At 34.8% G+C, this 12,760-nt stretch overlaps 1 protein-coding gene across 4 annotated transcripts in view; it reads left to right on the forward strand.

Annotated features, from left to right (window-relative positions):
- The window catches only part of LOC129220276 (feline leukemia virus subgroup C receptor-related protein 2-like), a 100,854-nt gene extending 89,248 nt beyond the window's left edge, over nt 1-11,606 (forward strand). For all 4 annotated transcript variants that reach the window (XM_054854662.1, XM_054854661.1, XM_054854660.1 and 1 more), the window contains 4 exons: nt 2,712-2,825; nt 4,043-4,148; nt 8,806-8,917; nt 10,734-11,606. In XM_054854662.1, the coding sequence (XP_054710637.1) occupies nt 2,712-2,825; nt 4,043-4,148; nt 8,806-8,917; nt 10,734-10,789 (388 nt within the window). In that variant the 3' untranslated portion in view covers nt 10,790-11,606. The remainder of the gene's footprint in view (nt 1-2,711; nt 2,826-4,042; nt 4,149-8,805; nt 8,918-10,733) is intronic.
- The last annotated feature ends 1,154 nt before the right edge of the window (nt 11,607-12,760 follow it).

Below are 12,760 nucleotides of genomic sequence, written 5' to 3' on the forward strand. Positions count from 1 at the left end.
GGCACAAAACATTAAAACCATATTTTGTGGTGTGTGTGCGTTTAGGGGGGGGGGACACCACAAGTTACCACCCCGGGTGTCACCCATGCTAAATGCGCCACTGATATAGAAGGCATTTTATTGACGTAACATTAATAATGAAGCATGTGTTCTCCCCTTGGTTTAAGAAGTATACACGTTATCCAGGGTCATTCAGAGTGCATTCATTCGGAAGAATTAGACTTATCAGTGCACTTAAGATGCACCAAATGGAACGTATTGCTAATCGAAAGTTTTCCAGGAACTTACCATTTCTCGGAAACTTGTTTATTTTGCGCATTATTATGAAAAGTGAAGCACGTTTTGGGGTTGAATTTTCAACTATACCTGCATCAGTTCCAATATGGAAACGTAAATATTAAATTTAAGCAAAAACATGCAACACACCTTAAGATATAAGGTTTTGTGCAGAATTGATTAGTTTAAAATTTGTGTTATAATTAAGTTGCGTTCGTTGTTCTTGACTGTGCAACATTTCAGTGCGAGGAATAAGGATACGTTGACAATGTGATGGATTGATCGTTTCCGGAAAATAACCATTTCCTCTTCCTGCATTCGCAACTCCAATAAACTGTAGGGCACGCTGCAGCCACTGTCTAATGGCGGATGGAAAGGGTAAAACAGACAAATGCCGTAACTTATAACTTGCTTTGATGTTTTGTGAATGACAGTAATTTTCATCGTGTTTGTGGGAAGCTTTCTTTTCTATTCTTCTGAAATTACATTATATCACAAACTGTCTGAAGCCTGTAATTTAACCCAAAGAAAACACGTGGAAAGGAATATTTTACCTTTTTGTGTAGTATTGTTAATCACCGCAAGGTAGCGTATTCAAACTCTGGAGTTGCGAATAGGAATGGTAGCTTGCATTTGCCGCTATATTCGGTCAATGTTACAAAGAAACTACTTCGTATAAAAGCAGTAATTTTTTCGAGGCTTTAGTTTTCGAGATTTTCACAAGCTTGTTGTAATCACGAAAATGTAAGCCTCGCAAAATATTTTTTCGCTTCAAATTTCTCAACTTTCAGTTCTGTTCATATAAAATTCGCCAAATTTTCTGCTTGCGAGATCACCGATATCGTCATTTTCGCAAAAATTACGGCTCCCCAAAATAAGTATTTTTCTGTATTTAGTGACACCCTTATTTTGTCTTTTTAATAAACTTTTACTTTTTTTTTTTGTTTTAATTGGTGCAATTGAGACACTATTTTTCAAAAGATGTATTTACATTACTTAACTACTTATGTACAGATGTCACTTTTACATATTATTAGATTCTTTCGGAAAATGTGTAGTAGAAAGGAGATGAAGTGAAAAATATAGCTTCAAGTTCGTCAATTAAATAAAACAAACTTTTGAACAAGATTATAAGTCCCATTAAAATGCAAAACATAAGCCGAAAAACTAAATTCGATCAATAAAAACCATTAAAAATTCCACTAATACGTAGTAAGTAGTCTTCAATTAACCAAAACAAGCCATTAAACAACATTAAAAGTTCCATAAAAATGAAAAATGTTCCGGTAACTCATTGAAACGTGAGCATCATTAAAACGTGAAATGATACACTTGATAAATAAATCAAGCCTTTAAGAATAATAAAAGTTCCATTAAAATGTGCTACAGTTAAAGCATGAGAAAAGTCAAATGTGCACAACACACTGCTCTTTCTTTATGTACAGTAATTTTCAAAACACATTTTCAATCTCTTCATTTTGAAAAAGGTAAGTTATCTTAGCTATTGCACTTTGCTCCACATTCACCTACCTTAAACATCATATGCAAACGCTTGCAGTGTGTTCAGATAAATGAATTAATTTACATTCTACTCAATATTTTAGCTTCTGACCTAGATCGTAACACTTAAGTGATGGAACAAAGGAATAAAATGTATGCTTATATCTGGCTGCTTTGTTTAAATGTTTATCATTTTTAAGATAATATTTGAACTACATAATGATACTATACTCATCGCATAAACGAAGTATGAAAGAATAAGGAAATAGTTACTAATACTACACCAATAAATTATGTAACAGAAAACATTGCCAACATGCTTCGTAACAAACCTGTATTTAGAAGAGAAGCCTTTATTGATTACTAGCGGTACCCGCACGGTTTTGCCCGTAGTAGAAAATTAAAAGGTCATTTGGTTCGCCTGTATGTTTACAAATAATGGATGGTGAATTTCTCGCCAATATGCTATGTTCATTTGCTCGCCCATTTTCGCACATGGTAGTTTGCTCGTCCACGTTGTGGTAATTTGCTCGTCCACGTTATGGTAATTTGCTAGTCCACGTTATGAAAATTCGTTCGTCACGTTATGATAATTTGCTCGTTCATGTTATGTTGCTCGATAAAATGAGCTTAAAATTGGATTGGAAAAAAACCGAAATCGAATATTCAAAAAATCGCTTCGAGATGCTCACCCCATGCTACGAACTAATTTTGTGCCAAATTTCATGAAAATCGATCTAATGGTCTAGGAGCTATGCGCGTTACAGACAACCAGACACACGGACTTTCAACTTTATTATTATAAAGATTATAAAAGCTATTTGAAACTTTTAATATTGGTTAATTATTAGTTTGCCAAAATGAAATAAGGAAAAACTTATGTGTTTTATAAGTACTATAGTGTTTTATTGACATAATATGTATTTCTTTTGCAGAGAAATTTCACTAATTTGCTTCGGTCTGAGTTTTCTCCTTCTGGTGGGCTACACTGGTGTCATTCAAATAGACAATTTCATTTGGGTGCAATTTCTATTCTTCACCTTACTTGGGTAAGTTTTTTCCGGTACCTTTTCGAAAAAAGACAAAAATTTTAGAAGTATTTCTGTCTATTTTCTTTTCGTAATGAATTAATGTACTTAATGAAGTAAAGAAATTATTGGGGAAAGTTGTGTAAAACAGGGATTGTGGTTCACACGGGAACATTGAGTTTCTCATTGGTTTGTGCTAGTACAACACATTAATATCATTACTTATCGTCTAAAAATTAAACTGAATCGTGTGATTGATATGTTGGAGGTTTTTATATTTTGTACGAATTTTTTAAATGTTTTCAATTTCAATTTTTTTGTCCGATTTGAACCTTTCACTGTATTGTATTTTATCAAATCACCATAGAACGTACAATTTCGGTATGAGAAACATTGATTTTTCTAAGCTTAATTTAATTTTGGTATATTCTTTCTTAATTTTGATGTAAATTATCTAGATATATCCAAAGACGTGACATTTAAAAATAAAACTTCACTAGCGGCTCCAAATTGGACATCGATGGTAGTCGTTAAACAGGGTCGTAAGCGTTTTGGTCGCCATGAAATGCTGCTGAATTGTACCCCCACTTTTGCTATTTTGTCTAACACGCTATAAATCTTGCACTTTTTTGCTTTCTCTCCGTGATTATTTCAACCGCACATATCGTCGCCTCAGAGCGATAGACATCTAATCCCAGAAATAGCACTAAGATATGTAAGGCGACGATATGATGTGATATTTATTTTATTTATTATAATGAGAAACATCGATTTAAATTAGTCTTAAAGATATGAAAAATAATCTTTTCACCATAAGAAAAATATTTTGTGCACATTCCATGAAATAAAATACTTTCTATATCAACTAATCAACTGGATCGAACAAGAATGAAATGAATATTAATATTTTTTGTTTCAAACCACGATTCCGCTTATTTGAAAATGTCCAAAAACGTGTTAAGGCTATCAAAGGAAGAGCTATCAGTTATTATACTGGTTGGATAATTAAAAGATTAAACTAAATTGTGAATCAGACGGAGCTAGGTTATGTGGTTGAACTTTATTGACTACATGGTTTGTAAGGAAATTCACATTTCCCGGAAAGATGGTAAAAGGCACAGAAATAAAAGTAATCTTTCCAAATCGTCTATTTTATTTCTTTTGGTATACAATAACGACATAATTCATAAGAATCAAACTGATATGTTATAAAAAAAGTTGTAATGGTCTATTTTCAGATTCATAATGACGGGTTACCTTCCCGTGGGATTCGACTTTGGTGCTGAGATAACATATCCTGTTCCCGAAGCAATGTCCGGAAGCTTATTAAATGCATCAACACAGGTAGGTGTTATGAATTTATTATTCTTTATTGAGATAACCCATAGAGTAAAGAGATATACATAGAGAGGCCCCGTCTATGGTAAAAAGGAGATGAAATTGAAGCCGGAATTATGGGATACAGCGGTAGTTATGATAACATGATGGACGGAGTTATGATAACATGAATCACTTCGCGAGAATAGTTTTCACCAATCTCGCAAAGGGACCGAATAAAGTAGCTGGCGGATTGGTTAGCATTTTAAAATTCATGTTTTGATGCAAATTCAAAACGTGTTTCAAGAACTTGCAATATGTCAAAGTTTAAATTAACAACCAATTGAGATTCAGTAATGGAATGTTTTGAATCAAGATGTATCTCAAACTACTTATCAAGAAGCTAAGGATATTGGGATACAGCGGTGCAACTTCCGGCTTCAATTTCTTAGTACGGTAGGGCCTCTCTGTGTAATTTCTTTACTCTATGGGAAAACCGTAAGTTTAAAGGCACCAAAATTGTTGCCAAGTTGTATAAAAATGAAAAGAAGGTATAAAAACGGACTGTCTCACTACCTCGTTGCTCCTGGTCCCCGAACCTGAAACTCATCTGTTGGTGGTACGATGTTCAGATAAGCCAAGGGTTCCCAAACTTTTCCGATTCGATACCAGCGTTTCTTAAACTTTTTTTACCCACAAACCGGCAAGAACTTTTGAAAAAAATCACAAACCGATGATGTTAATTTTTTCTTTCCTTCTTTTTATCATTATTATTTTTTATTTATTTATTTTTTGGAAAGAAAACCCTTGCTTTTGCGGATCGTTAGTAACATGTGAGTTTTTTTAACGAACCGGTAAGGTTTCTACCCCCTCCCCCCCCCCCCCGGTTTTCGAACAGAAAATATTTTTTCAACTAGAGGTCCGCAGGGCCCGATCAAGTCAAAGTGGTGCCCAGGTCCAGGTAAAATTTGGTGCTCCTCTTGCAAGATAATCGGTACATTTCCGAAGTTATAGTTCCAAAAAAAAAAAAAAAAAAAAAATGCAGAAAGAACAAAATTTACCCTATTTTGTGCCCCTAAAATTGTGGTGCCCAGGTCCATGGACCCGCTGGACCATGCATTAATCAGGCCCTGGAGGTCAGATAAAAACTTGTGAAAAAAAAAAATTTGTGAACGGAGTTTTTTTTTTCTTTCTTTTTACATAATAATCTTAATATAATAAAGGAATTGATAAATATATAAATAAAACTTTACTTGGTGTGTTACATAACTCCCACTTAATCATTTGCCTTCCACGTAATCTAGACGAGTTCATTGAAAAATGTGAGGGCGGTCATAGTGTTTTGGCTTTTCTGTGTATACATATATACAATGCCGGTAAAAAATCTTTACACTTAGTTGGCAATTAAAATTTTTACATGCAAACTTCTTTTCATGATTTTTCTTGGCAATCTCCCTAGTTATTTGGTCGAATACCGAATATTCGGCCACAATCTGGTCAAATATTCGGTATTCGGAAAAATCAAAAGGGAGTATGCCAAAAAAATCATGAAAAGAGGAAGTTTGCATGTAAAATTTTTCATTGCCAACCAAATGTCAAGAATTTTTTTGTCGGGATTGTGCAAAGTTTGTAAAATTTATTTTTATATTGTTGTGAAAGTATCTCTTTCTCTTGCAACCACGGAGATATAAGCATTTCTTTCAAAAATGCAAATTTCAATTGAAGGTTTTTGGCTCATAACACGCAGAGTTTTTCGTCAACCGTTACTAAACTTTCAGAATATTTGACAACATACAAGAGAAACATTAATAATAAAATTTGAAGTTAAAATATTGAAAATTTGATGAAGTATTATCGTTTAAAGCAATTGAACTTTCACTGCGCATGCGCGAAATATAGCAGTTTATAACTTTCATAATCCAAAGCTCAAATAAATTCTGCAGCCCATAAAAAAAATTCCAGCTCCATATCTTAAAAATTAAATAAGTTATCTCACTCTAATGAGCCAAATTTCAATAACTCTTAGATAGGCGACGAATCGTAAGGGGTCGTTAGCAAACTGGCAACGCTTTCCTTTCATCGTGCAGAGTGAATCATGATCGAAACAGTTTATTTGCGAACGATCCCCCAAGATTCGTTACCTATCCAAGAATTCATGAAATTTCGCTCATTAGACCGCTGATAACTTTTTTAATTTTAAAGATATCGAGCTGGAATTTTTTATGGACTGCAGGATTTATTTGAGTTTTAGATTATGAAAGTTATAAGTTGCTATCTTTAGCGCATGCGCAGTAAAAATTCAATTGCTTTAAACGTTCATATTTCATCAAATTTTCAATACTTTAAATTTAAATTTTATTATTATGCTCCTCTTGTATGCGATCAAATATTCTGGTAGTTTAGTAACGTTTAACGGAAAGCTCTGCTTGTTATGAGCCGAAAATCTTCAAATAAAATTTATATTTTTTAAAGAAATGCTAACATCACCGTAGGTATAAGAGGTACTTTCACGAAAATATAAAAATAAAGAAATATTGCGTAGTTTGTAAAGGGCCGGCAAAAAAAATCTTCACATTTGGTTGGCAATTAAAAACTTTATACATGCAAACTTCTTTTCATGATTTTACTTGGCATAATCTCTAGCGATTTGGCCGAATACCGAATATTCGGCCAGATTATGGCTAAATATTCGGTATTCGGCCAAATCACTAAGGAGCATGCCCAAGTAAAATCAAGAAAACAAGTTCCCATGCAAAGTTTTTAATTGCCAACCAAATGCAAAGATTTTTTTTGTCGGCACTGTATATACAGGGTGTCCTGAAAAAGACTGACTGTTTTCAAAAATTGATAACAAGGAGAACGGTTAATGATAAAATAGAAATTTTTGCAGGAAATTCATATGGTAGGCACTAAATTTTCCCCCCTCAGAGTTCCAAATTTTAGTTCAAAAATGTTTCAATAGATGGCGCTGCACATAGCAAGCCGGTAAGTCAAAAAAGTTGAATTGAAATTCACCGATTTTTCCTCCGATTGCGACATGGGAACACAGTCGACGATTGTTTGAAAATATTGTTTTGTTCTTTTGTTCATTTTTTTCGAAAAATTATGGTGTGATTCTCTATCTTATTTTTGATTTACGGGCTTACTATCTGCAGCGCCATCTATTGCAAAATTTTCAGCTAAAATTTGAAAGGGGGAAAAAATTTACGGCCCACCACATGAATTTTCTGCAAGAATTATTTTTTCATCATTTACCGTTTCCCTGCTATATATTTTTAAAAACAGTCTTTTTCAGGACACCCTGTATATGTATATCTAAATACAAATAAATTGATGCTTCTCTTTAAAAGAAAGAATAGTAATTTTTTTTCTGGAATCTGCATGGTAAAAAACATGAAAAGGTACTTCAGCTGTACCAGCAAAAATTAAGGGGAAACAGCTACTAACAAGGACAAATATCAGATCAGTGTACTTGCGAACTAATTCAGCGAAACCGGTAGAACATTTTTCATACACCATGCTACAGTTTCGTCTGAATCTACTTACAAGCAGGGCTGTGGAGTCGGAGTCGGAGTCGAGCTGATTTTGGGGAAAAGGAGTCGGAGTCGGAATCGATAGAAAACATGACGACTCCGACTCCGGGCTTCTTTTTTTCTTTCCTTTTCACTGACTCTCCTTTCATTTCTTAAAAACAGACTACCAATTGGTTCGATTACATGTATAAAAAGATACTAATGAGAACATAACTGCCATTATGACAATCAGCTAGCTTGAGTGCTTACCGAACTTTCTGTAGCCGTCCCCTAGTTTGTTTGTCTTTCAACTTAACTAATAGCAACTGTCAGCAAACGGTTTTGTTGCCTAACATTTTCAAGTAATCAGTTTCAAATAAAAATAGAAATATAGTGTTTTGTTTGATCTCAGTTATAAAACAGTAAAAGAAACGTAACAAATTAGTGAGTTGAGGCCCGTAGCTAAGGTTGAAACGTTTAAGGGTGATCGGCATATTCAAAGAAGTTCTGCCGCGAAAGCACGAATCCAAACGATTCGATGAAATAATCCTCTTATGGTTTTTTCTTTATTAAGACTATTTCTATAAGCTTGGTTCTCATGGTTTACAATATGGTCATGTGTTTACAATAAAAAACAAAATGCGAAATTTACATAAAAAGGAATTAATATTGCAATCTCTGTTTAGAGGTTTTCCCCCTTCCCCTGAAGGGAGAAAGGGAGTTGAAAAAATACAATGAAAATTTTCTTTAAAAATCCGGATTCGGAGTTGGAGTCGGAGTCGGGCGTTTCAAAATCCAGGAGTCGGAGTCGGGGTCGGAGTCGGCCAATTTCCTTCCGATTCCGCAGCCCTGCTTACAAGTAGTACTGGCCCTTGTTAGTGTCTCTTTACCGTATTTTCGAGGGTATAGGTGAGGAACTTCTTCATGTGTTTTACCACCCAGTCTCCAGGAAACGATGGCTATTATTTCTGCTAAGGACAACATTTCTTCAAACACCGGTAAAAGTCAATACAGTTGTGATTTTATGGAAATGGATTATTATTTTTGGAACATTCTGTATTTATTTAATAGAGTACATTCTCCCCTGGAAATGAGAAAAAAATCCTAAACAAGCATTTTCGGGTTTATAGTTTTCCTGCAAATTTAATAAAACGATTGTGTTTTTCTTGCAGTTGTTCAGTATCATCCTAACAATCATCGCTTCAACTCTTCTGCAAAAGTATGGAGATCTTACTTCAAATATCTTCCTATGTGCGAACATCTTTTTGGCATTACTTATCACAGGTATTTTTTTTTTCAATATCACTTCTTAAATTGTTAAAATTTAATTCAAATGAATATCGATGATTATGTAATAGAATAATTTAAAGCTAAAAAAAAACATATTTTATGATTTGTAAATATCGCACGGTTTGTCACTTTCGCATTGAAAACATGCTACAAATTTCGAAATATCACGTTTTACCTTTTCATTGCTGCTTTTCTTGAAAATAGATCTATTCCAAGATCTATGCTCTCACTAGCTGCCAGTAACGTGTTTATAGATTCGGTGCAAACAAAATCGATCAACCCAAACACAGCGGGAAATTGGATTAGCAGAGTTGTCTTGTGGTTGAAACAACTGCTATAGCAGTCGACAATATTGAAAAAGGTTAAATTTCTCTTAGGAGATATATCTCAGTTTTACGGTTTGTAAATATTTTACGGTTTGCCACTTGCAATTGCAAAAACTTGAATTCCACTTCTAAGATTAATTTTTTCCTTGAAAAGCATTTTAATTACTGCTTCTCTTAGGATTCGATCAGTTTCTAGTATCTATCAGTATCTATTCTCAACATATGACAGGAATGTATCTGTAAAGTTTCAATGTTCTAGAACTACATCGTCGTCGTTAAGAAAAAAAAAATCAACAGAGACGCAACGAACATATCTAAGCAGATATAAGTATTATAACGAGCTTATTGCTGTTGTTTTTGTGTCCATGGAAATCTGGTTTGCCGTAGCCACGAGAGATTAAACTTCTAAATCGGACTATAGCTAGCTACCACTAGTCATCACAATTTCATAATTTAGACACCAGATGAAGGGGAAGGAATTCTTCTCCCGTCTGTTGTACCGTCGTAACTGCTCAGTGTCTGACAATCAACTTTCTGGCATTTTGCTTTTTTTTTTAACCAGGAGTCACACACAAACGTACGTATTTCATCGGCAATAGGACTGAAAACACTTGAAAACCCTGTTTCAGCCATCGACTTTTTTTAGTTACTAGCGGTACCCGGACGGCTTTGCCCGTAGTAAAAATTAAAAGGTCATTTGGTTCGCCTGCATATTTACAAATAATGGATGATGAATTTTTCACCAATGTGCTACGTTAATCTGCTTGTTCATGTTATGGTAATTTGAGCGTCTATGTTATGGTAATTCACTCGAAATTGCTGCAGAAGAATTAATTCCTCATTGCAGAGGAATTAAATCGGAATCTAAAATCGAATTTTCGAAAAATCGCTTAAAGGTTCTCAGATTCTCACCTTTCTGCTACGAACTAATTTTGTGCCCAATGTCATAACGGACATCCAGATTCCACACATCCACAGACAGACTTTCAACTTTATTATTAGTAAAGATAAAGATAAAGATAGTGGGCAAAAATGTTTCTTCTCTCTTTCGCTTTCCCCCGCCTTCCTCTGCAGCACTCCCGCCCACCGTCCTCTGCAGGCGCGGCGCGGCTCCTCTGGTCCAGAGCACTGTTCCCCGGAATCTACTTCTTCTGGTCGGTGGCGTCCATGTCCTGCACACACACACGCTCATGCACATACACACGCGCCTATAAGCATAAACACAGGTTTACACACACACACAATACACATGTAACCGCCCAGGAGGAGGGTCAGGCTTGGGGGGACAGGAGCCGTTTCTAAAAACAATAACTCCAATGAGTAGGGTCCTGCCGCAACTCGTGATTGGAAAACACATAATTTGAATTCAAAATTTCAGAATTCAAATTAATTTACTATTTCTTTTTTAAAAATTTAATTGCTTTGTATAAATTTATAGTTTCAGTGCTTTGCTTCTCATAGTACTTGTTTCTTTCTTCAAACAGCATGCATAAGATGCGAACTTAAACGAGCCAATGCAGATGGTGGAAAACCTGCATGATGTATCACAACATATCTATGGCAGGGAGAGTTTCAAGCTTCGGGGTGCATAATCTCGCTTCACTCAGTCCGATTAACTTCACTCCACGTGAATCCAACTTGCTTTTTTTCTTTGGTAGCAAAAATGGCAATCTCTGTTCACCCCATAGGTCTGTGACGTCGGCAACCAAATCACTTGCTGAAATCTCTTTCACAGACCGGAATGGAAATTGCTATTATTATTACCAAGTGAACAAGGTGCTGATTCACATGGAGAGAAACGAATCGGCTTCACTTCCCCAGGTGTTTACTAGCTGAAATCTCCGTCTCCGCTGCTGACCCGAACGGAAGTAAACAGTTTAAGTGAACAAGGTGCTGATCCATACGAAGGAGGTGAATCCTTTTGTAAAGCGAGATTAGCGTCTAAAGAACAGAAGCTTCGCAGAAATCAACTGAAAAAGGCCCGAATTCTCATACTTTTCCACATATATCACAAATATGGAAAGCAAGACTCATTACTGTAATTTTTCTGCTGAAACCAGATTGAATTACCTACTAAAAGTTGTAATTTGAAATTGTTTGCTGACTGTATTTGTTACAAAATTGTTCCGAAGTTCTTGTTTGCAAGTAGAACGATTCTAATTCTGTTTTGTTAGTACTTATTATCCCCTCCTCCGTTAGCCATCATAAGATAATTTTATCCTTACATGTTTTACCAAAAGAACCAAATATTTGTTCTTTTTAATGTATTTTAATTCTTCTTCTTCTCCATTTTAGCCCAATTTTCTACTCCATAATTTATATGTAAATACAATTTCTTTCATCAAATAAAGTCTTCAAATAATCGATATTGAGTTATTTTCTTTCAAAAACTACCTGATTGATCAAAACACTGTTTTTAAGTTATTTTGTTTATAAATTTAAACTTTCAGTGATTGCATATATGAATAACACCATACGTTGTCGCAATACACTTGCTTCTTGCACAGAGCCTGGGAAACTCTGTGCACAATAGTGTATATGGGTGATTCTCAAAAATCCTAACAACATTATGTCCCCATAGCCTAACACAAAAATCGTTTAACCCTGAAAGTGTTTTCATTTTTTTTTACTAGCTAGAAATAACTTATCTGATGTTATTCTACTCTTATTAAAACAATAACTCAGTTAGTTTTTTTCTACAAAATTTTTTGAATAACCAGAAAGTCACACTTTTGCCGTGTCCCCATCCGTTTTTCAAATTGACTTAAATTATTTAAAAATTTTATACCAACATTCCACAAATTTAATTTGTAGTACAAAATTAAGCATACTTAAAGGTGTAAAATAGAATTCTTTATGAATAAATTAAAATATTTAAATCATCAAAGTACATCGTTTTAAAATTTGTCCCTAGGTTTTCATGTCATTCCCCTGTCCTAGGAATAAGTTTAATTATTATAGATAAAAAAAAAGGAATTTTTAATCTGCTGCTTTATAAAACTGTTTATTATCACCATTTTGTTGGATTCCTTGAGTAATTTGTTAATACACTGGTGGATAAAATTAAGAGATGGAAGACCTTTTTCCAAATATCTCGAGAAAAACTGGATAAAAATTAATGAAATTTGTTATGGATATAACTTATAGTATGAGGCAATAATGTGTGCAAAGCAAAAACTAAAGTACCATTCATTGGCAAGAGTTGTTGCCAAAAGTCCAATCTGGACTGAATTTCGTGATGGAAGCTGGCAATGAAAGTGAGGCTTGTATGGTGTGTGGCCGCCTCTAGTATGGTGTATGCTGTCTGGTTTCCTCTGACAGATAGACAGCAAGCACGACGAGTATTTATTATGTTGATAAGAGAGTTAAGGAGTGCTTGTGGAAGACCCTCCCACTCTCACACCAGAGCAGTTTTTAATGCGGAATGGTTCTGGATGGGAGTCGGCGTATCGCAATATGCCTACCACGAGCATCGCAAGCGTGTTCAACGGGGTTAAGGTCAAGATATTCG

The sequence above is a fragment of the Uloborus diversus genome, chromosome 4, assembly GCF_026930045.1.
Source record: "Uloborus diversus isolate 005 chromosome 4, Udiv.v.3.1, whole genome shotgun sequence".
Taxonomy (NCBI): Eukaryota; Metazoa; Arthropoda; class Arachnida; order Araneae; family Uloboridae; genus Uloborus; species Uloborus diversus.